The sequence below is a fragment of the Miscanthus floridulus genome, chromosome 13, assembly GCF_019320115.1.
Source record: "Miscanthus floridulus cultivar M001 chromosome 13, ASM1932011v1, whole genome shotgun sequence".
Classification (NCBI taxonomy): domain Eukaryota; kingdom Viridiplantae; phylum Streptophyta; class Magnoliopsida; order Poales; family Poaceae; genus Miscanthus; species Miscanthus floridulus.
This window is the reverse complement of record NC_089592.1, coordinates 83,765,921-83,791,645: the sequence shown is the minus strand read 5'-3', so window position 1 is coordinate 83,791,645 and position 25,725 is coordinate 83,765,921. Positions and strand designations below refer to the sequence as shown.

The window sequence follows — 25,725 nt, the reverse complement described above, 5'->3', positions numbered from 1 at the left end:
GACTAGACTTTTTGATTTATATGGAAAATCCAAATGTGATGATGCACTTGAGATCGAGTCAGTGGAAAGTATGTCCATTGTGTCTTCATACAGAGAAGAAGCCTCACAAGACCTCAAGAGCGCCGAGCCGGAGCAAGAAGTGTAAGAGGCACATGACCTGCTGTCAGTCTGCACATACCGGACGTGTCCGGTATGGCCGAGGCAGCTGAGCAGCAAGCAGCCATTTGCAGCGATGCTCAAGCTCGGTGGCGACCAAGTGATGAGTCAATCTCAGTATCTCATGATACTCATCACTTGTGTCTCATGGCCAAGAAAAGCAAGAAGAAGAGCAACAAGAAAGATCAAGAAAAGGAGAAGGCACAAGTGGATGATCAAGATGAGAGTGATGTTGAAGTTGAAGACAACTACAACCTTGATCATCTCAACCACAAAGACAAGTTCATCATCATGAAGATAGTTGAAAAGAATGGTGAGCTTGAAGAAGAGATTGAGAAGCAAGAGCAATCGCTTCAAAATCAAGAAATGTTTCTCATCTCCAAATTGCAAGAGCTAAAGGCAATAAATGAGAGGTATGATAAATTGTCGATTGAGCATGCTTTAGTTACTAACTCCTCTTCTAGTGTTTCACAACTAGAGAAGGAACACTTTGAGCTCAAGGCAAGGCTAGATGAACTATCAAGCAAGTACAATGTGCTACAAGCTAATTATGTTCATCTAAAGTGCTCTCATGAAGAATTAGTAGAATCAAGCATTATGCTTGAGGTAGCACATGAGGTTGTGATCACATCGGTAAAATTCTCTCAACCTCTCACACATTCACTCACTAGTACACCATCTCAATTAAATGTTTCTTGTACTAATGAGTGTGCTCCTCAAGCAAGCCAATCTTCGATTGAGCTAAATCCCATAAAAACATAGAGCTCAAAGAAGAGGTAAAAAGATTAAAGAAAGATGTGATTCGATTGAAGGGTAAGGAGAAAGCACAACCTTCTCAAGATAACCATGATAACATGGTGAAGAAGCTTGAGAAGGGTTCAAACCTTGCTTCCTCCAAAACCCAACAAAAGAATCACATCTCAAGCAAGGCCAACACAACCAAGAGCAAGAAACATGGAAAAAGGATGTGCTATGGTTGTGGATTGTATGGACATGAGTGGACTATGTGTCCACACAAGAGTTGGGCCGACAAGTGTGAAGTGGCTGAACAAAAGGCCTCAACAAGTTGGCCAAGCCAAATAAAAGTGATGGACAAAAGCACTTGTCTCTTGAGCAAGAAATTAGGGCATCCTACCAAGAAATGCCCAATGTACAAAGAGGAAGAAAGGAAGCCCAAGTTGCAACAAGAAGATGCTATGGATGCAATGAGATGGGCCACATGGTTGATGGATGTCCATACAAGCAAAGCAAGCAAAGAGCAAACAAAGGCCGCATATGCTATGCTTGTAGAAGAAAGGGGCATCTTAAGCTATGAATGCCCAAATGGTAAACTCCTAAGCCGAACATATTTGTTTATAATGATATGCTTAGGAAGACCACAAATGGAGTTAGCGCTAGCAAGGTGATGTGTTCACCACAAACTAGTGCTAAAGCCATTTGGGTGCCTAAGCACTTGTTGACTAACTCAAAAGGACCCAACAAGAGTTGGGTACCAAAGTGTGCTTAGGTTAATGATGTAGGTACTTGGTGATGAGATGAAGGCTTCGGGGTGGTTGAGCAAGCAATTTGACAATATTCACTCAATCTATCAACCAATTCTTATCATAATTCCTTATATGGTTGACCCGAAGATAATTCAATGAACATATCATATATTTCATCCTCATCATTGGTAACAAGTACCTAAACCTTTTAGGATAGTCACCTTGTTCGTTTCGTGTTCTATAGTTCACAAATAGGTACATTTGTGAAATAATGAAAGTGACTAATTAGATTCAATTAAAAGAAATTTTACTTTGCCATATGATGCTTTTGATCGCTCTCTAGTAGAGTAATTTATTTGTTGAGATGCTAGTATACAATAAATAATAAAGCTAAACAAAGAATCACAAACAGCAAATTAATTGTGTCTGTCCTGCACCTACCGGACGTGTCCGGTCTGCCTACCGGACGTGTCCGGTATGGCCAGGGATAGAAAGTAAGTGTTTCTGTTCTTTGTATTCCGAACGTGTCCGGTATTGCAGCAACCAGAACATAATTTGAATTACAACTGAGTCTTTGATCCATATATTTTCATATATCCTTAACTTACTCATAAGCTTGTGATTTATCAAAACTAAGTGGATTGTGAGCATTTCTTGAACTCAATTATAAATATGGCAATTTTATTAGGTTTATGGTCAAAATGGAAACTTGGCTCTCAATTTCTTAATAGAATAAAAGTGCTTGTTGAAAGTCATTCAAATTACTTGAAGCACTTATTTAGGGGGAGCTAAATTTCTATTTTGCACCATTGTGGACTAACAAATTTATCTAGCATTCTTTGTAGTTCTTTGGATGAAAATGTATCTAGCATGATTATTTGGCAATTGAGGTCAACATAAAGATTCATCATGCTATTTATCTTCTTAGTGGTATTCTTGTGGGCTCAAGGCAAAGGTATGTGTTTACATACATACATTGTAAGTGCATCTAAGGCCCTTTATATGTTAGAATGTGCATTTGTGTGACATAGGAGAGATATTTTTCAAAACCCATAACTAGCATGTGTAGGTGGTGTGAATTTGAAAAACTATTTGAATCTTGGTCTTTGTGACCTAGCCTTGTCATGTGATGATTATAGCTCTCCTTGATTGTTTGATTGGCTAATCACACATGACATGGCTTTCTTAAGTCCACAATCTACTATGTCTCACTCTCTCTCTCTCAAGTAAGCGAAATCTTGTATATGCCAAATATTTGGAAAAGAGAAAATCAATTTATGGCATTGGATAAGAAAAGTGATGATACTCAGTTTGGATCAAGATTATATACCATTTTGGACTGAGAAATAATAGAAAAGGGGATTGGAAGAGAGAAAACACATCTTGGAATAACTTGGGCCAGCCCGCGTATACCGGACGTGTCCGGTATGCTACCGGACGTGTCCGGTATGAGCGGGACTATAAAACCGAGCGTACCCCTTCGGCCCAAACAGACTTGTCTCCTCCAAACCAACTAGCCGACGCCCTTCTTCCCCACCTAGGGCGACCGAGGATTTCACCAAGGAAAAGGAGAGAAGGAGATCGCATTAGAGAAGGCTTGCATCAAGATTGAAGGCCTGGGGATTTGGATTTCTCATCTCTTCTCTCAAGGTACCCTAATCACGGACCTCGTCCAATCTACATGGTCAATGCATGATTTTGAAATTCCTTCGGTCAATATGCTGCATTGGTGATATAGAAGCAATGCCCAAAGTTTGGAATTGATCCGTGATGGTTTGAATCAAGGAACCCTAGTTAGCGTTGCTGGTCGCCCATACCGGACGTGTCCGGTATGCTACCGGACGTGTCCGGTATGCTACCGGACGTGTCCAGTACAGCCCAGCAGAGCAGGCTCTCTGCTCTCCTTTGATTCAATCCTATCCTAGAATTGTTTGTTAGGCTTAGCTTCTTTTATATCTATGTTTTGCAAACTTTTTGATAGTTGTATGTCAAGATGATTGTAAAACCATGGATAAAAGATTCTATGTCTAATCGCAATTCGAGAATAAGCTATGGGTATGTATCTAAAATTCTATGAAAATCTTTGGATACAGGACAGCAGCCATGAGTGGACGACAGGAGCCGAGGTCCAAGCATAGGCATGATCCAGCACTTGAGAAGTACAAGAAGGCAAGACAGGAGATGCATCCTGGATTCAAGCCAACCAGCAGGAGGTCTACCAGGGCTGCCTCTAGTGCAGCAGCTCAGTATGTAGAGGGGTCAGGGAGCTTTTCTTCTGACACTGATGAGTTCAGAATGGAGTCTAGAGAAGAAAGAAAGAGGAAGAGCACTGATAGAGGATCAGATGGTGATAGCTCAGATGAAGAGCAGGAGATTGAGGAGGAGGAGTTAGTTCCTCCAGTTCAGCACCAGCCTGGTTAGGGGATGCATTATGGTCTCCTTGAGACACGTTTGCCCAATGTGCCCTCTTATGTTCCCAGGGTTGACTAAAGGGGAAAGGGTATGACCAGGAGAGCTAGAGACGAGCGAAGGGTTGATCCAGAGGGGCTTACCTAAGGTTCAGTACGATCACCGCTTCTCAGACAGCTTTTCATCTAGACTTCTACTCCAGTGTGATTCTCACCAGGAACCCAGTGATTGCCAGGTCTCAGTGGATTGACTGGCAATATATTAGAGAGTTGCAGAAGGCCTCAGTTGATCATGCCATTGCCATCTGCTAGAGCATAGGAGTTTATGAGATCATGGAGTTCCAGCATGACTAGAACACAGAGGTAGTAGCTCAGTTTTATGCTACTCTGTTCGTTGAGGAGGATGAGAGGCGGATGCACTGGATGCTTGAGGGCCAGTGGTATAGTGTTGACTATGATGTTTTTGCCGCCCATCTTGGCTTCTCAGAGGATGATCTCCAAAGGGACAGGATCCACACCGAGCAGGTGTTACCTCCTGAGCAGCTCGCATATATGTATCCTCCTGGTGGTGAGAGAGGAGCTGTGGGGAAGGTTCTAGGTCTTCACCCTACCTACAGATACCTGGACAGGATGTTCAGGAAGACTATTGACTGCAAGGGTGGAGACAAGGGCAACATTGCTGATTACTCCAAGAACCTACTCCACAGGATGGCACCTGATGCTCGGCCCTTCAGCGTGTTTGACTTTATTTGGTCCGAGATTAGGAGTGTTGGAGAGAGGCCCCTCAAGGGCTGTGGTTTTTCTCCTTATATCATGCATATGATTGAGCAGGTGACAGGGCACACATTCGAGTATGATAAGATTCACAAGGCCCTGAAGATTGTTGCAGATCTGCCTGAGACAGGGTTACCTCCAGCAGGACCAGGAGGAGGAGCAGTAGCACCAGAGGCAGATGCACCTAGGAGTGGTGCACCAGCAGGAGCTTCACCTTCACCATGTGCTCCTTCACGTTCTACTTCACACCGTGGCAGTCCTCCCTCGCCTATCCGCAGGCTTTTCAGCTCCATATTTGGGATGTACCGAGACATCCAGACCAGGCAGCAGAAGGAGAGGGAGGCTAGGAGGAAGGATACTCGAACCTTGAAGCAAATTGCTTCTAGGCTTGAGCTTGATCCTCCTAGGTCTCCACTATCAGATGAGGCAGCTAGTGAGCAGGAGACTGAGGAGGAGGAGCAGGCTAGATATGACCGAGAGTATGCTGAGTTCCTTCAGAGACAGCAGCAGCAGGCACCTGAGCACCCTGACACTCTACCACTTCAGGCTCGTGTGCCTACTCACTCTCAGCCACATTCCCAGCACTGCAGACGACTATGCCACAGATTGGTGGAGTGACCTGACAGGTGGTGGCGGCTACTACGGGTCTGGTGGCTATGACCCGTCTGGTGCGGGTGGTTCTCATCCAGCCGGTGTTGCACACTCAGATGACGAGGATGCTGGTGATGATGATGATGATGATGAGTGATCTCAGCCTTCAGTGACAGCTTGTAGCCCCTTTGTCCTTAGTATGTCATTGTTGGATCTTTGTGGTGATAGATGACAAAGGGGGAGAGAGACTGATTAAAGCTTCAGGATAGTTTCATTTGCTTATCTTTGTACCTGAAGATATGTACTGCAGGCTGAAGTGGTTTTCATTTTTTGAGCTTCATTGATGTATCTTGAGTTTGAGATAGTTTGTATCATGTGAGAGATGAGACTTACTTATGCTTTATCTATGTATCTCTTGAGACATGATCTTTATTTATATATCAGTGGTTTCTGGACTTGAGAAAATATGTAATGAGTGCTATGTGTGAATTACATGTGTTATATTTATTTTCATAAGGACTATGCATGCTAGAATGAAAATATTTGATGTGATGCCTTTATATTTATTCTTGTGTGATATATCTTGTCATATGCATCACGGTTTCGCTTTGTCACACACACATGCACCCCACGGATGCAATGATTTAGGGGGAGTCTCCTATATGTTTTAGTATGTGCAATTAACATTTGAGGTCATTTTGTGAATTCTACTCGTAAGCACATATTAAGGGGGAGCCTCTCATAAATCATTGAACCCAAAAGCTTAAATGTTTATATCCTTGTGTAAGCTTTAATCAAGTTGTCATCAATCACCAAAAAGGGGGAGATTGAAAGTGCATCTAGCCCTTTAGTGGGTTTTGGTTGATTGAATGGCAACGTGATTAAAGGACTAACCCGTTTGCTAAGTGTGGACAGGTAATAGGTTATCTCACAGGTACTTAATGAAAGCCAAAATGATGTGTTGTTGTGTAAACAATCTAGTTCAAGCACAAGACAACAATGCAAATGGGAATTCATGCAAAGGCTTAATTATTGTGGGATTTCCATGTACTATGTGAAAGCAAGCTTGTAAGAGTTAATTAATGAGACATAAGGGATTGCATATGGATTGGTCTCATATTTGAAGCTTGCTAAATTGAAATGAAAAAGATAACAATACATGAATGGATGATTCAACACAAGATGTGACTTGATGGCTTGAGATGGTGAAGATAGCAAGGAAAGGCTTCGAGGTACTAAGCAAGGGTGAAGGGCAAGCGACGGCTTGGCGGCCGAAGAACCTAGCTAGGGTGAAGAAGGAAGTACTTGCATTTAGTTGAGGTACTAATCAAGCTATGATTTTCATGTTTATGTGGAGGATCAAATCACTATTGGAGTGTTTGATGGAAGTGACTTGATACATTTGGGATTATTCAAATTTGATGAATGGAACCAAGTCACATGCTCAAGATGGCTATGCTCAAGTGAAAAGATCAACATCAACATGTTAGCACCCTTACTTGATGGAGATTGGAAGGGACGGCATCAATTCAAAAGAAATTAACTCAAGTGGTATAAATTCATTTTTTCTTTGATCTTGAGTTTAATAGGTATGCCGTACTATTAAGAGGGATGCATCATGTTGATAGATAATGTTTCATAAGTGCTCAAGCCAACCCATGTGAGTTTTGAGTATTTGAGCGACAAAAGAGCTAACTTTATCTTTGCTGGTCTGGCAATACCGGACGTGTCCGGTATTGATACCGGACGTGTTCGGTATTTGCCCAGCAGCTGTAAAATTGTTGTTCTCGGGTTGGTTCATCGGGAGTTCCGACGGTCGGGAGTCCCGGCAAGGGTCGGGAGTTCTGACGTCTCGCACTTTAACTGACTTGGAGGGTTCACTGTCCTGGTCATACCGGACGTGTCCGGTATTCATACCGGACGTGTCAGGTATGCATGACCAGAAGCCAACGGCTAGTTTTCAAAAGCCTTGAGAGTCGGGAGTTCCGACGTGAGTCGGGAGTTCCGACGGTAGGGAGTTCCGACATGCGTCGGGAGTTCTGACACCTCACTAACTTTAACTCAGTTACATGTTTTTCAAATTTGCTGAGGGTCGGGAGTTCCGACGTGAGTCGGGAGTCCCGGCATTCATCGGGAGTTCCGACGCCTCACAACTTCACTGTAACTTAGTTACCGTTGGCGCAGTATAAGTCATACCGGACGTGTCCGGTATTGCAACGGCTATAAAACGGCTAGTTTTTCAAGGGGGCTATAAATAACCCCAAGCCTCCACCTTTGGAGGCTGCTGATTCTGCTGACATACACACACATGTTTTTTAGCCTTGCCAACTCTCCTAAACCCTCTCTTAGTGAGTGTGTGATACAAATTGCAAAATCCATTTGTGGGTTAAAAGAGAATTTGAAAAAGAGAGCAAGCCACCACTTGAGCACTTGTGCATATTGTCAATCTCGTGATTCGCATTTGTTACTCTTGGACTCTTCGGTCCTAGACGGTTAGGCGTCGCCGGAGAGCACCCGAGAGCTTGTGGTGTGCCACGGAAAGTTTGTAACGGTCGATTCCGCCGCCTCGGAATCATCTAGTGGAAGGAGGAAAAGAAGTTGGAAAAGACTCCGGCTAGAGTGACCTTCGTGGTACCCTCTAGGGCTGACCTTTGCTGGGTCGCCCGCAGCCCCCTCAACGGAGAGTAGGACTCGAACGAGTCCGAACTTCGGTAAAACAAATATCGTGTCTCAATTTGCATTTCATTCGATATTTGTGTTGCTCTAGCTCTTGTGCAGGTTCTCTGTGTATATTGATATCTCTAGTAGGTACCTGCAGCCAGATTTGAAGATAGAAATCTAAAGGAGCAAGTTCGGGTCTATTCTGCAGAAACCGTGCATACCGGACACGTCCGGTATTAGAGCTCTGTGCTGAAAATATTTATTTTCAGTTCTAACTTTGTGTTGCAGGATTATAGCTTCTAGATACATTATTTATACCTTGTATACTCTGTAGCTAACTTGTGAGGGGTGGTATTACTCTTATTTGGAGTTTCTAATTTGGAAACTCCCTTTACTAATTATTTCCGCATTTAAAGGTGTTAATTTTCAGAAACGCCTATTCATCCCCCTCTAGGCGGCATCCTAGGTCCTTTCATCCTCGGGTCGTCCCCAATTTCATGGTTGTCGCTGAAATAGAAGGTGGTGGCGCTATCTACGTGCGAGGCAGAGTACATAGCGGCGGCCACAGCGGCGTGCCAAGTTGTGTGGCTGCGCCGGCTGCTGGGCGAGCTGACCGGTTCGGAATCTCACCCACCAGCACTGATGGTGGACAACCAGCCCGCCATCGCCCTCGCGAAGAATCCGGTTCTGCACGACCAGAGCAAACACATCGACATGAAGTTTCACTTCCTCAGGACTGTGTCGATGGAGGACAGATCGTCATCGAGTTCGTCGAAACTGGTCAGCAACTCGCGGACGTCCTCACCAAGCCGCTCGGACGTCTTCGACCTATGGAGCTGAAGGAGATGATCGGTATAGAGGGGGTACAAGGGATAGCAGTAGGATTATGGGAAGAATTGTTAGATAATCTACTGCTTCCTTGTGTGAACACACAGTAAGGGAAGGCGACGTCGAAAAGGCTCCCTACTTTGGTACTGTAGCCGCTGTAGAGGCAGGTGTCTAACGGCTCACCTGCCGGACTGTAGCCACATGCAGGGACAGGCGCAGAAGTCAGTCCTGCTGTGTTATCTAGTCACTGTTGCAGCAGGGCAGCTGTACTAGGACTAGATGGATAGAGTTGTATATATAGTTTGCCACTGCAACTCAACAAAGAGAGTTCAGTTTTGCCATCTCCTATTCAGGGCTCCGGCCAACGCTGGTGCTTGTATTGTGTGTGTATGCTCTGTTCTCCCTCTTCTTCAACCTCTAGCCATAGTGTGTGGTCGGACAACGCTTGTTCGTGGTCGGCTTAGCTAGTGAGTGCTCGGCAACACTAGCGGGTGCTCGGCAAGACTGGTGAGTGGTCAACTCACATGAGCCGGTGATCCTGTGGGCCAACACATTGCACCCAAGAAAATCAAGATGAGCTCTGCAGAACAGCAGACTGAGAACATGGAAGAAGGTGGGCAGCAGGATCCAGGTCAGGATCACATGGTGGAGGAATAGGCAGCCAGTGACAGGACTGTAGCTTTTGCTAAGATGTTTTTTAGCTTCTATAAAAACTCCATGTTGATGCTCAAAATGTCGAGAGCAATTATTTTGTCAGGATGTTGGTTTCAGTTAATGGTTGTATCCAGACTAAGATACCTCAATGAGGTTCAGAATGACTGTTTAGATGTTTTTATGTTATCTGAAAGGGGTCAGGTGCTTGACTTCCAGAATGCTAGAGACATGTTATTTCCATCATGAATCAAAATCAGAGTAGAATTTGGAAAGTGTTGAGCTGGAATGTTCGAGGGATTAACTCTCCCTCCAAATGGAATGCTATCAGAGATAAAGTCTCTGACTCGGCTTGTGATGTAATCTGTTTTTAGGAAACTAAAAAACAGACGCTTGACCTTGCCTTCCTAAAAAATGTCTGTCCACCTTCGATTGACAAATTTGAGTTCTTACCTTCAATTGGGGCCTCAGGTGGAATGCTCATTGCCTGGAAAAGCTCACTCTTCAGGGGTGAGCTAACCTTTAGCAATGATTATGCTATCTCAGTTCAATTTCATGCTCAACATGACAATACCTCCTGGCTATTGACAAATATCTATGCTCCCTGTCATATGGAAGGCAAATTAGCTTTTCTGGAATGGTTCAAGCATTTCCAAATGCCAGAAGATGTGGATTGGTTAGTTCTTGGTGACTTTAACTTAATCAGAAGACCTGAAAACAGAAATAAGGAGGGGGGAAACGTTATGGAGATGCTACTTTTCAATGATGCAATCAGTGCTCTAGGCCTTAATGAGATCTATCTTCAAGGAAGGAAATTCACCTGGTCCAATAAAAAAACCTCACCTCTCCTTGAGAAGCTTGATTGGGCTTTCACCTCAAACTCTTGGGCTCTCACCTACCCTGACACTTCTCTTTCAGCTCTGGACATGACTCCATATCACTGCCCTTGCATTGTCAGAATCTCAACTCATATACCTAAAAATGGCACCTTCAGATTCGAAAACTATTGGATACAACATGAGAGTTTTAGGGATCTTCTAAATCAGGGTTGGTCAATTCCAACATTTCAGCTTGATCATGCCAAAAACATTACTGCCAAGTTCAAAAATCTGAGAAAAAATTTTAGGGAGTGGCAAAAGAGCATCTCCATCCTTAAGACAAATATCTCCAATGTCAAATCAATTTTACTCTTCCTGGACATTTTGGAAGACTACAGAGATCTTACCCTTGCTGAGTGGAATTTCATAAATTTCTTGAGAACAAAGCTTAATGACCTCCTTGAGCAGCAGAAAACTTACTGGAGACAAAGAGGTGCCATAAAATGGGTTAAGCTGGGAGACACCAACACTAAGTTCTTTCATGCAAATGCATCCATTAGGCACAGGGGCAATCTGACCAATCACCTACTCTCTGATCAGGGATTACTGTTCATTCTCATAAGGACAAAGAACATAATTTGGCAGGAATTCAATGGCAGACTGGCAACCTCCTTCACTTCCTTTTCTGTGGACCCTACTAGTTTCATCCAGGCTGATGTTGATCTTAGCTTCCTTGAGGAGCCTTTTACCACTCATGAGATTGATAACATCATCAAGAACCTCCCTAATGATAAATCTCCTGGTCCTGATGGATTAAGTAATGAGTTCCTCAAAGCTGGATGGTCTGTTATCAGGGAAGACTTCTATAATCTCTGCCATGCCTTCCATCAAGGCACTCTCTGCCTCAGAAGCATCAACAGATCCTTCATCACTCTCATTCCCAAGACTGAAAGCCCCACTCACATCTCTGATTTCAGACCCATCTCCCTCCTCAACTCTTCAGTCAAAATCCTAACTAAGCTCCTGGCTACTAGGCTCCAGTTGGTCATCAAGAGGCTTGTGCACATCAATCAGTATGGATTTATTAAATCAAGGACAATACAAGACTGCTTAGGGTGGGCTTTTGAATACCTACACTTATGTCACCATTCAAAGAAGGAGATTGTTATTGTCAAATTGGACTTTGAGAAGGCATTTGACAAAATTGAACACAAGGCAATGTTGACACTGATGGAATGCAAAGGTTTTGGATAACTTTGGCTGCACTGGATGAAACAAATTTTTGACTCAGGAACATCTGCAGTTCTGCTAAATGGAGTCCCTGGAAAAACCTTTAATTGTAAAAGAGGAGTTAGGCAAGGAGACCCTCTTTCACCATTGCTTTTTGTCCTGGCTGCTGATTTCTTACAGTCACTGCTGAACAAAGGAAAGGAACTAGGACTGTTCAGGCTGCCAATTCCTCTGAACTCAACTCCTAATTTCCCTGTGGTGTAGTATGCTGATGACACATTGGTAATCATGGAAGGTGACCCAAATCAGCTTCTTTTCCTGAAATCTGTACTCAACTCTTTTGCTAATTCTACTGGATTAAAGGTGAATTACAGAAAATCAATGATGTTACCAATTAACATGACAGAAGAAAGGCTAGACCATCTGGCAAGAACCTTTGGATGCTCTAAAGGATCATTACCTTTCACTTACTTGGGATTGCCACTGGGTTTAACAAAGCCAAGGGTTCAAGACTATATGCCTCTGGTAAACAAATGTGAAAGAAGGATGTCAAGTGTTTCTACTTTTCTCTCACAAGCTGGAAGATTGGAGCTGACAAATGCAGTCTTACTGCACTCCCTACTTTTTATATGTGCACTTTGGCTATACCAAAAACTGTCATCAAGCAAATAGATAAATACAGGAAGCACTGTCTATGGATAGGATCAGATGTGAATGGGAGAGGGCAACCAAAGGCAGCATGGCCAATGATTTGTATTCCAAAAGAGGAGGGAGGCTTAGGAGTGATCAATATTGAGGAGCAAAATAAGGCCCTGTTACTCAAGAACTTGCACAAATTTTTCAATAAGGAAGAAATACCATGGGTACAAATTGTCTGGGAAAAGCACTATGCAAATGGCCGATTACCAAGCACTATAAAGAAAGGGTCCTTCTGGTAGAAAGATAATCTCAAAAATTTGCAGCATTTCAAAGATATGGCACAGATACAGCACAAAAATGGGGAATCATGTCTTTTTTGGCAGGATAGGTGGTGGGATCAAAGCCTCAGTATCACCTACCCAGAACTATCTTCTTTTGCCAAAAACAAGAATATTTCCATGGCCACTGCTCTAGAACAAGATGATATGACTCAGCTTTTACATCTTCCAGTCTCAGAAATAGCATACGCTCAACTGCAAAATTTAAGTCATGACATAGCACAGATTCAGTTAAGCACTGAGCAAGACATTTGGAAATATCCTTGGGGTAATACATTCTACTCATCAAGAGCTTACAAAATTATTGTTGGCTCATCACAGCACCTCCCCTCCATCAGATGGATTTGGAACTGCTTTTGTCAACCAAAGCACAGAGTATTCTTCTGGTTGCTCTTAAAAGACAGGCTAAGTACAAGAAATATTCTGAAAAGGAAAAACATGACTTTGCAGTCATTCAGCTGTGTTCTTTGTGCCCACAACATTGAAGAAACAGTACATCATCTCTTCCTACATTGTGAGTTTGCCAAACAGTGCTGGCAACTGATTGGGGTAGATATTCCAAGCATGGCTGAATTCCCAGATACTATGATCTTTCTCAAGGACGCAATCCATTCACAATTTTTCATGGAAATCGCCATTCTTCTATGTTGGGCGATCTGGACAACCCGAAATGCTCTAATCTTCAATAACATTCAGCCTGAGATAGCAGCAAGCAGAGCAGTCTTCATCAGGGAAATGAAGTTGCTAAAACACAGAGTAAATTCAAGATCAAGTCAAGCGTTTGAACAATGGCTCCAGCATTTCGCTTAATTCCTAACTCGTTTTTGTTATTTTTTGTTACGTTCTTTGTACCTTAATGTCTCTCTCGGTTTGTAAATCTTTGTAAACTTTGACCTTTTTATTATCTTCAATAAAATTATTCTGTAGGGGCGCAAGCCCCTCCAGTTTCCTCACAAAAAAAATCCCAGAGGATAGCCGACTCTTTTTTAAGGTGGAGCGTGAGAATCCATAGGCTTTTGGTTTTAGATGAACATGTATATATACTGTTTTTCAACTCCTTAGGTCCAGATCGGAGCAGATGAACATGTCCGGATGCTATATTGAAGATAAAGGATCGATACCAGAGGTTGTCTACCACAGGGCAAGACTACTCGAGGAAGTGCAGCTCAAGTAGTTAAGTGTATCAAGCAAGCAGTTTGAATGAAGGGCGAGCATGCGAGGAATCAAGATCGTTGTTCTTTCTATAAAGCCAACATATAGCTAGTTGTTTTAGGTGATTATTTCAATTCTGTTAGAAGAGTGCATGCAGAATTGCATACTCTTGGCTTCTTGTCATGTGATTAGGAAGCAGTTTTGTTCTTTGTTTTTATACCATTTCCCTGTTGAACGTTGGAGCTATCTGGTTCATCAGTTAGTTGAGACACAACACCAGGCGGATGTACATGCATGGCTGTTTTTTCAAAGGTCAATCAACTGATTTCCCCGTCACCATCGACCATATTTTTGGAAAGCTTTGTTTTTTGGACGAATAGTACTGAATTCACATATATGGAACCTAAAACTTCCTCAAACGATCAAAATTTTTCTTTGTCAGATGACGTGGCTATTTTTATAAACCCTCGAAAGGAAGACATAGATGTGATCAAGGTGATTCTCCAGGCCTTTGGGAATATATCGGGCCTCCACATAAATTTGGAAAAGAGCTCCGTTCACCCGATCAGATGCGACGAGATACATCTAGACCATGTTCTAACCTCCTTTACAGGGATCAGGGGCTCTTTCCCTTGCCGTTACCTTGGCCTGCAGCTCCACACGCGTTCGTTACGGAAGGTACATGTCCAGCCGCTCATCGAGCGGATCGGCCAAAGATTGCCTAGATGGAAAGGAAAATGGCTGAACAGAGCCGGTCGCCTCGCCCTGGTTTCATCCGTTCTCTCAGCAATGCCAACTTATCATCTAACGGTATTCCCATTGGCGGCTTGAGCTCGAAAAAGCATCGACAAAATTAGAAGGTCCTTTCTCTGGAAAGGAGAGGAAAACGCCAATGGGGGGCACTGCCTTGTTAATTGGCCGACAGTAACTAGGCCAAAGGACCTCGGGGGGCTTGGAATACCTGACCTTAACAAGTTCAGCAGGGCATTGCGCTTAAGATGGCTGTGGCAGGATTGGGTGGACACTTCTAAACCTTGGGCTAGAATGGAGCTTCCCTGCAACGATCTAGATCGGGCACTTTTCAATGCATCTACGACAGTCACAATTGGTGATAGGCAAAAAGCTCGCTTCTAGCATGACAGCTGGCTGGACGGTGAGGCTCCAAAGCATCTTGTGCCCAGTTTATTTGAATTAGTGAGATGTAAAAATAGGTCAATCCATCTTGAGCTCCATAACAATGGCTGGGTCGTCGCTCTGAGGGGCCAGATCACTACAGCATCGCAGGTGGAGGAATTCATCTCGTTATGGATCAGGTTGCAAGATATCCACCTAACGCCGGACACTCCAAACACCATTACCTGGAAATGGACGGCCAACGGAGCCTATTCCACCCGATCGGCCTACAGAATACAATTCTACGGTTCCTACAGAGCATTTCGGAGTGATCTCATATGGAAAGCATTCACTGAAAACAAGTGCAAAGTATTCGTCTGGACCATGGCGCGAGAGAAAATCCTCACTGCGGATAATCTACAAAAGAGAGGTTGGCCACACCAAGACCGATGCGCCCTATGCAACGGCCCGTTGGAAACGTGCCTCCACTTAGCCTTGCTTTGTTCGTTCACCATAGCAGTATGGAATCTCATTCTACATTGGGAACACTTCGATGCGAGCATAATCCTCCCGGCCGAAGATCCAACCCATTTGATCTCGTGGTGGGAAGAGGTCCAATCCAAGATAACCAAGGACGACAGAAAGCGCTTCAACGGCTTGGTAATCTACACCGTCTGGAACATTTGGAAAGAGAGAAATAGAAGAATATTCACAAACACCCACGAAACGGCAATGCAGGTGGCCTCAAGAACGAAAGAGGACATCCTTCAGAAGAAGATGGCTCATTCTTGGGGAGAGTAATCGTCCTAGACGATTGTACAATTTTTTCACCTCTTTACCCCCTTGTTCTGCTCGGGGATCTCTACAGCTCTTGTATATAAACTCTTTTTCCTATCTTAATGGAAAGGCAGAGCTCCTGCCATTGCATTTCAAAAAAAAAAAATTTTAATGAAAGGTAATTTAGCTAAAAGGAATTGAATTAGTAATTGAAAATGTAGTTTCTGTGACTATGATAAAACAATTAAATACCCTTTTTTCTTCAACCATGTTAAGACTATTTGGAGAACTTATCACGTAGCTGTTGGGTTTTGGTACAAGGCATAAGGCAAAAAGAATGCCATTTAATTTTTGTGGGGTTCATTAATCATTACCATCATTAAGGCGATTTGGTGTACATGTAATGATCTTTTTGGGAGGAAACATGTAATTTTTTTTTAGCATTGTCTTTGTTTCAGACGATGATTTTATCCAACGCATGCACCGCTCACCTGTAGCGCACCGCTCGGCCGTTTAGCACATGATGGGTCCCACCATTTTTATCCCCTTCTTTCTTTTGTTCCCCATCCATCTCTCTCCCCCCCCCCCCTTAGTCTCCCACCTCTCTCTCTCCCCTCTCCCCCTCTCTCTTTCCTAACTCCGACGATGTTCGCTTGTGATGCGGCGGCGGCGGTGCGGCACGGAGGGGCGCAGGATCTACTGCGGCGCCATCTTCCCCTTGCAGTCAACGGCAATCCACCACCGCCCCCAACCCTACCAGGGACGGCGACATGTGGTGCGCCATCTTCTCTCTCTCTCTCTCTCTCTCTCTCTCTCTCTCTCTCTCTCTCTCTCTCTCTCTCTCTCTCTCTCTCTCTCTCTCCCTCTCCCTCTCTCTCTCTCTCTCTCTCTCGTCTCCCCCTCTCTTCTTTCCTAACTCCGGTGATGTTCACTTGATGCAGTAGCGGCGACGACACGACACAGAGGGGCGCAGGATCCGCTATGGCGCCATCTTCTCCCTTGCAGTCAACGACAATCCACCACCGCCCCAAACCCTACCAGGGACGGCGACATGTGGTGAGCCATCTTCTCTCTCTCTCTCTCTCCCTCCTTCCCCAACTCTGATGGGCTTAGAAGGGGCTCGGGAGAGACAGACGATGGGGACGGTGGGAGGACGGTATTAGGGTTCTGGACGGCAGGCGAGGAAGGCAGGGGTGGACGTGCGAGGAGGAAAAAGCAGCGGCAGCAGTTTTTGCAAGAAAATGAAAGACTGCGGTAAATGATTTTTGGGTAGCCAAAACCAGAGCAACCATGCGGCTAGCCAAATTTATGGCCGGCCGTAAGTTAGCTGTGTTGTATGCAAACTACCTTCAGACGATAAAGATACGAGGTGAAAGTGTTATCCGTTTGGCTAGCAGAGCTTTAGAAGTCCTCGTCTTTATCCTGAATGGACGTAATAGGATGTGATTTTATTTATTTATTTACATTTTGCATTATCTTCCCTTTAATTTGTGATCAGCCAATGAGCTGAAAACCTTATAAGAATTTGGTTGTATGTGGTCTTACGTGACTTTCTTTTTCTAAAAAAAACAAAAAAGAGATGAATTTACAACACTGCTCGCATTCTCCTTAGGGTAATACCACAAGTGCTGAACCTATAAGCAATCACTAGCAAGAATAGATAGCCTTGTAATAGCATTCTTATCAATCACAAGACTACACATGTAACTGCATGCTTAATTTCATCTCCTACTCATCGTTATCACAAAGGTGAGCCACTCTATGTCATGGTGTCAACTAACAAAGCAACCGCCACAGCATTTTCCTAGCGTTCCAGTTGTCCCATGCCGTTCTCTTTCCCGCGCTCCGGCGCACGGGCCGCGGTGATCACAGCTGTGACAGCTGCGTCATAGCTGTCCGCAGACGACGCCGCGAACTCCGCCATGGCGCCAGTGACCGCTGCCATGCCAGCACACAGCACCCGCCCAGCCATGCCCTCCATCCCGGTAGCCGCGCCCGAGCACACTGACCCGACGCCAGCGACAAAGAAGTCCAGACCGTCTATCACTCGTGCCTCAGTGGCCGCGTCAACCGCGCGCCCCCACTCCATGCACACTAGGAACGCCGGCGGCAGCGGATGGCTGGGCCGCGCCGCGCTGCTGATGCCGAGGCATCGTCGCGCCCACGCGGCTAGTGCGCGCGCATAGGCGCGCTGCTCAAACAACCAGGTCTCCAGGGCTCCTCGCCAGGCCTGGATCTCGGATTCCAATGCCAAGGCAGCCGGTGGGGGAGTTGCAGCCTCTAGTGGACCAAGGGAGATGGCAGTGGCGGCCGAGGGGTGGTGCTGGAGGAAGAGAAGTTTGGCGTCCTCGATGGTTCGCTTCTGAACTTTGTGGCGTTCAGCCATGGCGCGCCACATCCGCGATAACCTGCATAGCAAAAGGTCAATTACTCAGTTCCAGTTGTGGTTATGCAGAATTATAGGCTATTTCCTTGATGTTGCTTACCAGATTTTCAGTGTAAAAGGCTAAGGTTTAAGGTATTCTGTCTGCTCAGCTATTATAGAGTTATGATCGGTTGATATATGAGTAAACACAGTTTGATCAGAATACATCTATTTTGTTGCCTCTAGTTATGTTTCATTTTGTGTGATTTAAGTATGCTAATAGCAAAAGATTCTGTTTAGACTTCTAAACCTTGTAGTGTTCTGCTACGCAAATGATGTTGGCCCCTGGATCTTCGGTACGGGTGAGCCGACCACTCACCAGCGTTGCCTAGCACTCACTATGGCTAGAGGTAGAAGAAGGGAGGAAGAATAGAGCACACACACAGCACAAGCACCAGCGTTGGTCGGAGCTCTACAGAGAAGATGACAAAACTGAACTCGCTCTCTTTACTGAGTTGCAGTAGCAAACTATATATACAACTCTATCCATCTAATCCTAGTACACAGACATGTCAGGCTGCCATGCTGCTATAGTGACTAGATGTGACAGCAGGACTGACTTTGGCGCCTGCCCCTGCTATGGCTACAGAGCGGCAGGGGAGCCTTTCGGTGCCTGCCCCTGCAGCAACTACAGTGCAACAGCAGGGAGCCTTTCGACGCATGTCCCTGCCGTGCGTTCATACAAGGGAGCAGCAGATTACTTAAACAAATGAAGTTGACTTTGCAATGCAAGCCTGTCAGCAATGAGTTTATGTAATATTGCCCTCCTTTTGATCTTTGAATCTTATGGTCTGTTTCTGCTTTCAGTTTACACTCTCAGAAAGGGTTTTAGAGCTTCCATGCAAAAAGTCTTGTAAAATACTAACAGTTAAATGATTATTGTTAGATACACTACCCCCAAACTACTTGATTAATTTATAATAAGCCTTAAGATTGTTCTAGCATTTCCCCGTTTGGTCAATACTCAATACACAGATGAGTTATTCATTTTTGTCATTTATCTATTCTTAAAAAAGCACATTCCTTCAGATCACAAGCTGTTCATCTTACATTAACTGAAAACTTAGACGACGTCAATAGTAAACTTCAACTAACAGAAGTTGGGCGCTCTTAATTGGTTGTATTTACTATTTAGTCTTTATTATGGCATTTTCCAACAATTAACATTTTATTTCTAACTTATGTGGCTCCAAGAAAAAAAATTGAGTCATTTGCAAGTGATAATGGTACGTAGAAAATTTTCATTTGCAGAATCCCTAGGATGAACAGAACCATACCCTTGAATCAACTCCATAAGCTGAGGATGCAGTTCCTCATCCCGTAGAATTTCAATCCTTCTTGATATTGACTGAACTGTGTGTATTGACACCTTCAGCCGAGTATGCAAGCTTCTCAATGCTGCGCAAGTCTTATCAACAGAGGAAGATTCTTCGCCTTTCACATCTTGGTTCCTCAAATGTGTCAACCTCTTCTCATACTCAATTCTTAACCGCTCACCTGCCTGCAAGTGACCAAAACAGTTATGACTTTCCCTTGCATTTGTCTACTGGTGTAAGTTCCTGACAAAGATCATACCTTTACTTCTTTGTATAATTTCTTCTCCCATGTATAAAGTCTATCTAAGGTCGAGTGGTGACTTCCAGACATGGTACTACAAGATTCTTCAGAGTAACAGCTGCTAGTCTCATTGTCAAAGAGATCATCTATTGAGCTAGAGGGAGCAAGAAGGAAACGAGAAGATGATGAACGCGATGACGCAGAGCGCAAAAGTGCAACTGGGTTCAGCATCTTCGCTGCAATATACAATTGACAAGCTATGTTCAGTAAGTGTCAAATCTGGATCTTTAAAGTAATTTCAGTATTGGATCGTAAAAGCAGTACCAGAAAGATCGTTTGAGGTTGAGTACTGAACTCTACTTGCCTCCAACATTACTGAGATTTCCCGAGCAGCGTCACATATCCCCAAGAACTGACAGTCGATATCCTTCATGGCCTCAACCAAGCTTGCTGGCCTTCGATTCAGATATACTGTGAAACCAGGAGTTTCTTCTGCATTTGCTACTCTGTTTCTCATCAGTTCTTTCTTGTGTGCCTTTATCTCAAGTTCTACTGTTTTGCGAGGTTCTGGTGCTTCAGTACACTGAATACCTTTGGATTCAAATCCCTTTGTTTCTTGCTTCATATTGGCATCAAAATTCACAGAGCAAGTGCCCTCGTTAGAAACCATACACTCATCTGAATGCTCACATTCCTCGTCGTCATCTTCCTCATCATCTTCATCTTCATCATCATCTGCATTGTCATGCTCCTCTTTTTCCTCTTTTCTGTGCATTTGTATATGCTCTTGACACTCATCATCTTCCTCTTCAAGTTCTGGAATTCCTTCCTCCTCTCGTACCTGTTGTAACCTTGCAAGTTCATCATCAGTGACCACATTGTCATAGCTACTCCGAGGGTGGGGATATGCAAAGCTGTCCGGCGATGAGAATGGGTTCCAGAAGAAGTCCCACGGTGATGATTCCTGCTCCTGGGGTGACGGAGGTGGGTAGCTTGGCCTATCATATGGCACGTGATAAGAATTCCTCTGTGGCTCCTGGGGTGATGTTGATGGGTAGCTTGGCCTGTCATAAGATCCATAATAAGAAGTCCCCATTGCCTCCTGGGGTGATGAAGGTGCATAGCTTGGCCTGTCATAAGACATGTAATAGGAAGAAGAATTCCTAACTGGTTCCTGGGCCGATGGAGGTGGGTAGCTTGGCCTGTTATAAGGTGGTGGGTAGTATGAAGACGATCTCACCAGTGAGTGCATTGGTAAGAACCTATCCATGCCACTGTCATTGTCCATAGTGTAATGTGACTCAACACGGACTGTTTCCACCGGTCGTGGGTGCTCCTCAACTGACACTGATGGGTTAGGTCCTGACCTCAGGTATCTTGAGACATGAATGGTTCTCTTCTCATATGAACCATAAGGCAGCCCAAGCATCTCTGGCTTCTGTTGCTTGACAGGAGAGATGAATGTATCGAAGATGAGCTCATGTTGATCATCTCCAGCAACAAACCGTTGGAGAGCCATTGAAACACGCTTCAGGGACTCGATGTAAGCAATGTGAGAAGATGCAAATCGGTTGCGCTGCTCCAGTGCCTGCTTGATGAAGTCCCTTCTGTCCCGGCACATCTTGACAGCCTCCTCATCTTCTAACCTGGAAGCAGCACATCCCATCTCTCCAAAGCCTTGTATAGTGTTCAAGGACCAGTCATGCTTGGATCATAATCTCTGAGCTTTGAACATGAGGAGAAAAATGACAAAATGTTACAGAAAAGTTTCAGCTTCAGGAAACCAGGTATTGCTTCATCCATCACTGTGGAAATTACCTAAAACTGTAGAAAGGGCACTTGTTGCTAGCAAGAACACTGCTGCTGAAGCCAGTGAATGAGGAGATGACCTGGACCACAATCCTACAATTTGGCAAGTTTCAGAGAGTTCAGAAACAACAGTGATGATGCGGAATGATCATATACACTAAGCTTACTACATGTATCAACAATGAACTCAAGCATAGGTTATCCATGTGCAAGTCGAAAACACTGAAACTATCATTCCCAAAAGTGGAATGAAAACTACAAGACATCAGAAAGACGATCCTTTGCAAATGAAATGCCCTACACTGCACTACACATTTGTTCGGTAGCAATTCTTTTTTTCTCCTAAAAGAAGACTGGGGGTGTTTGGATCCAATGACTAAAGTTTAGGAGGTGTCACATAGAGGTGTCGCATGGGGTGTTCGGATACTAATAAAAAAACAAATTACAGAATCCGTCAGTAATCCGTGAGACAAATTTAAGCCTAATTAATCCGTCATTAGCGCATGTTTACTGTAGCACCGCATTGTCAAATCATAGACTAATTACAACAACAACAACATAGCCTTTCAGTCCCAAGCAAGTTGGGGTAGGCTAGAATTCCTTTGGGTTTCATCTCCATTAAAGTGGCTAAGTTTTTACATTGGCTCGCCGCGCCTAACACAACCCTCCTCCTTTACCAGGGCTTGGGACCTGCTATGCTGGGACACCAAAGGCGCCCCACCATAGGCGGAGTTAAATCATGGACTAATTAGGCTTAAAAAATTCGTCTCGCAAAACAGTCTCAATCGGTGTATTTAGTTTCGTAATTAGTCTATATTTAATACTCCATGCATATGTTAAACATCCGATGGGACAGCGACTAAAGTTTAGGAGGTGGATCCAAACACACCTAAGGAAGCATCAAAGTGAAGAATATCATCCTTGGCCCAGCAAGAGATGAAGGGGCCTACCTTCTGCTACTTGGATAATGATGGTCACAGTAAACGGATTCGACAACTAAACTAAATTCAGTTCAGGACACTGTAAGATGCCGGGTGAGGAGTGAGGACAGCGTCTTCAAAACTAGCAGTGCTAGTACAATGCCACATTTTGTTTCAGGGAGATTAGCACAAATATTGCCATCATTAATGTCTTTAAACTATAGACAGACGATAAGCAATAAAAAATATATCATATAGGTGAAATCAGGGATCAGCCGCTGAAGATTTTAACAGTAAAACTAGAGCACGATTGTAAGCCTCGAACACTGTACAAACAGGTGGACTTGGATGGAGTAGTCGTATTCAGTTGTCTATGCAGTTGGCAAAAGTAAAAACATAGAAACATACAAAACTGCGGTAAAGCCCAAAATTCTGGTGATGATTTATAGCTAATAATAACTTTGTCTCTTTCCACATTGAAAGAGAGAGGGAGGTCACGGGCTCTTGGTGGCTCAGAGAAACGAAACTGCTTCAGAGAAAGGAAACAGTTAGGAATCCATTGTTCAGTTCCTCTTGGTAGCCTGAGAAGAAAAATGGAGTGGAACGAGAATCTCTACAAACTCCTGTTCGCACTGAAAACTTTGATCTTTTAACGGATCAGAGAAGGGGCATTGTATGCCAAGAGGTGAAACCATGAACTCAGCTGAAAATGGAAAGGCACACATGTCTCACTCTGTGACTCTGAACAAACCACACGGTCCATGCTGAAATAGGGAGAGCTGAAATCGTGGAACAAACGCCGAAAACAAGGATGTGTTGGTTGGTTGAAAAGACTAATTCCACAACAATCTGAAAAACCACAGCACAATCCTGACGAACGCCGAAGGTACGAGGAATCAGGAGAAGGAGATGGGAGGAAAAATCAGGAGGAGACGAAAAAGAAAAAGAAAAACAGAAACATCAAACACTGATGCTGCAAGAACCGTGAACGATTCCCTTCTCGCCAATTGCCACATCAAAGATCGAACGGCGACAAGAAAAATGCAGAGAAAAAAAAGGAGAACGAAGGCCGAGTGAGCAGGAACACTGGAACAGGCAGACATCATTGTGAAGTGCGAAGGAAGCAAAGGCGACGAGGAACGGAACATAAAACAGAGGGAGGGAGGGCGTACCCAGAAGAGAAACCAGGGACGGCATAGATGTTCTTGAAGCGCTCAAAGGACGCGCGGAATTCTAAAGATCGGGAGCAGCTAGCTCTACAAGAACGAATCAATTCCTTCCGCCTCTCGCTCTTTCTCTCTCTACCCCGCTTTGGCCTTGGCCCCCACAGATTTCTCACCCCGGCCGCATCGATTGCAGACATTAATTGAACAGAACAAAAGGCCGAGCTGCGTGTATGCATTCGCATTAGAATAAGAATCGGAGGTAGTATACCTGAGAGACAGTGAGGGAGACGGCCTTCTCTTTTCCGGGAGGCTGCTGCTGTGTGAACAAGAACGAGGAGTGGAAGACGAAGGAGGCTTTGTGCAGTCTGCGATGTGCAGTCTGCGAGGGGGGGGAGGGGGGGGGGGAGTGAGAGAATGGAGTGGCAGGAAACGGAAGCAGAGAGAGAGAGGCGCTACAACGGTCAAAAGGCTTGAGAGGATGAGAGGGGAGGAGAAATCACCGGCGAAGAGAGAGAGGGGGGGGGGGGGGGGGGGGAGGGGGGGGCAAAGGATAGTCTAGGAGCAGTCAGATGCTATGCGAAACTGAATTCAGGCGTGGACCTACGTTTCTTTGTTAGTAGAGTATTTTCTTCCCAATAATACCGCATTCATTTTTTACCCATGCAAATTGGTTTCTTCAGCACTTATTTTTTGGACGACGATATCGCGCGACCGCGCCACCGCCACGCCGGGGCACGGTAGCTTGCCATAGCTCCTCGGCCGCGGCCGCAGAGCTCCGGCAAGACTCTGCTGCATCTAGGCCGGTCTTTTTTTTCCCTTTCTCCGTTGTCGGGCCATGGTCGCTTGCCACCCTAACTCTGCTCGATCGTCTCCTTCGTCGTCCGCTCTGGCGGCATTACCGTTGCCTCCACCTCGTCGCTGTCTCTCTCGACCCATTTGCCGGGCCTACCTGCCTCTGCTGATCCCTTTCTAAGCCCGTCGGAGATGGAGAAGAAGAGAGGGAGAGCGTGGGCGCGAGTCGCGCACTCACGCTAGAGCGCAACCCGTCGTCAGATAGATTTTGAGTTTTTTTTCATAGAAATTGGTCTCTGCACATTTCAGGCGTGGCCCTACATTTCTTTATTAGTAGTAGCATTTCCTAATTAAACCCCCCCCCCCCCCCCCACCCCCCACCCCACACACACACACCCACCTAGTCATTTTCTCCATGGAAAATTGGTCCCTGCAGCACATTCCTGGCAACTAAGACCTGTTTAAATCGAGCTAACTAAACTATTGGTTGTGTTAGCTAGAAAATCAATTAATAGCTAGCAGGTAAGACATTAACCGACTTGTTAGCTGGATTCCAAACTTACAGTATCATGTGTGGTAGGTAAAACATTAGTTAATTTTTCAAAAAATCAACATTAGTTAGTTTTTGGCAGCTAGTAATTGTTAGCTATATGAACCAAACTGTGGCATTGCCTATAAATTAGAAAATGTTTTTTTGCATCATAATTTTATTGAGAATTTATTTTCTTTAGTTTTTTTCTCTACCTCTCTTTCTCTCTCTGTGTGTGTGTGCGCGCGCGCAAAGGAGCATCCTTGTGTTTGTTAGATTTAGATTTAAAATCTCTTTCTTTTTGTTACTTTATGCAATACGTATATACGACAATGTTTCTTACGCTAGATGATAAGAAGATGAGGTGTGGCCGTAACAGCCAATCTTGGACCGTTCGGAAAAAGTCAAAAAAGGTTCTGAAAACTTTGACATTACTATTTACCAAAACAAAATTTGTTGTATTTTTTTGGTCCATGCCACTCCAACTCACCAACGACAGAGAAATCTCTCGCTTTAGGAAGCTTCACTCCATCCTTCGCGTCCAAAACGGATGCCCTTTTTTATTCATTGTTAGCTCGATCTTCTTCTTTTTTTTTGCACAATTTTCTGAATTCGGTTTGGTCGTCAGTCCGTTATGCGTGACCTTCATGCACGCCGCTCTAGACGCTTCACACAAAGCTCATGTCCTCTGAGGGACAATCAAGTTAGTTGCACCAAGAAACGCTTTTGAAACAGCTGAGAGAGAGAGAGAGAGAAAAACTTTTTAAAATTTGAAACAAACCAAAACCTTTTCCTGCACCAAAAAAAACTATTTTTATTCTGGGCAGACAGGTCTTGGATCAAGAGAAGAATGTGATCAGCAATCATATGAACCGTCACTCATCTCACCGAGTCACTGTGTATGCTG

General features: G+C 44.4%; 2 protein-coding genes across 4 annotated transcripts; one reads left to right on the top strand and one right to left on the bottom strand.

Annotated features, from left to right (window-relative positions):
- The first annotated feature begins 10,296 nt into the window (after positions 1–10,296).
- On the top strand, positions 10,297–12,320 carry LOC136500185 (uncharacterized). The gene has a single exon (XM_066495564.1). The coding sequence runs from the start codon at positions 10,297–10,299 to the stop codon at positions 11,623–11,625; it is 1,329 nt and encodes a 442-aa protein (XP_066351661.1). The 3' UTR covers positions 11,626–12,320.
- Positions 12,321–17,316: 4,996 nt separating this feature from the next.
- Positions 17,317–23,890, bottom strand: LOC136500800 (protein ROLLING AND ERECT LEAF 2-like). 3 transcript variants are annotated; one of them, XM_066496235.1, is made up of 6 exons: positions 23,766–23,890; positions 21,421–21,504; positions 19,927–21,327; positions 19,621–19,838; positions 19,323–19,546; positions 17,317–18,028 (listed from the first exon to the last, which is right to left on the bottom strand). In XM_066496235.1, the coding sequence occupies exons 3-6, from the start codon at positions 21,266–21,268 to the stop codon at positions 17,425–17,427; spliced, it is 2,388 nt and encodes a 795-aa protein (XP_066352332.1). In that variant the 5' UTR covers positions 21,269–21,327; positions 21,421–21,504; positions 23,766–23,890; the 3' UTR covers positions 17,317–17,424. The 3 variants fall into 3 exon arrangements, with proteins under 3 accessions (XP_066352332.1, XP_066352334.1, XP_066352333.1); XM_066496237.1 differs by having other exon boundaries at positions 19,927–21,322; XM_066496236.1 differs by lacking the exon at positions 23,766–23,890 and having other exon boundaries at positions 19,927–21,322; positions 21,421–22,122.
- Between the last annotated feature and the right edge of the window lie 1,835 nt (positions 23,891–25,725).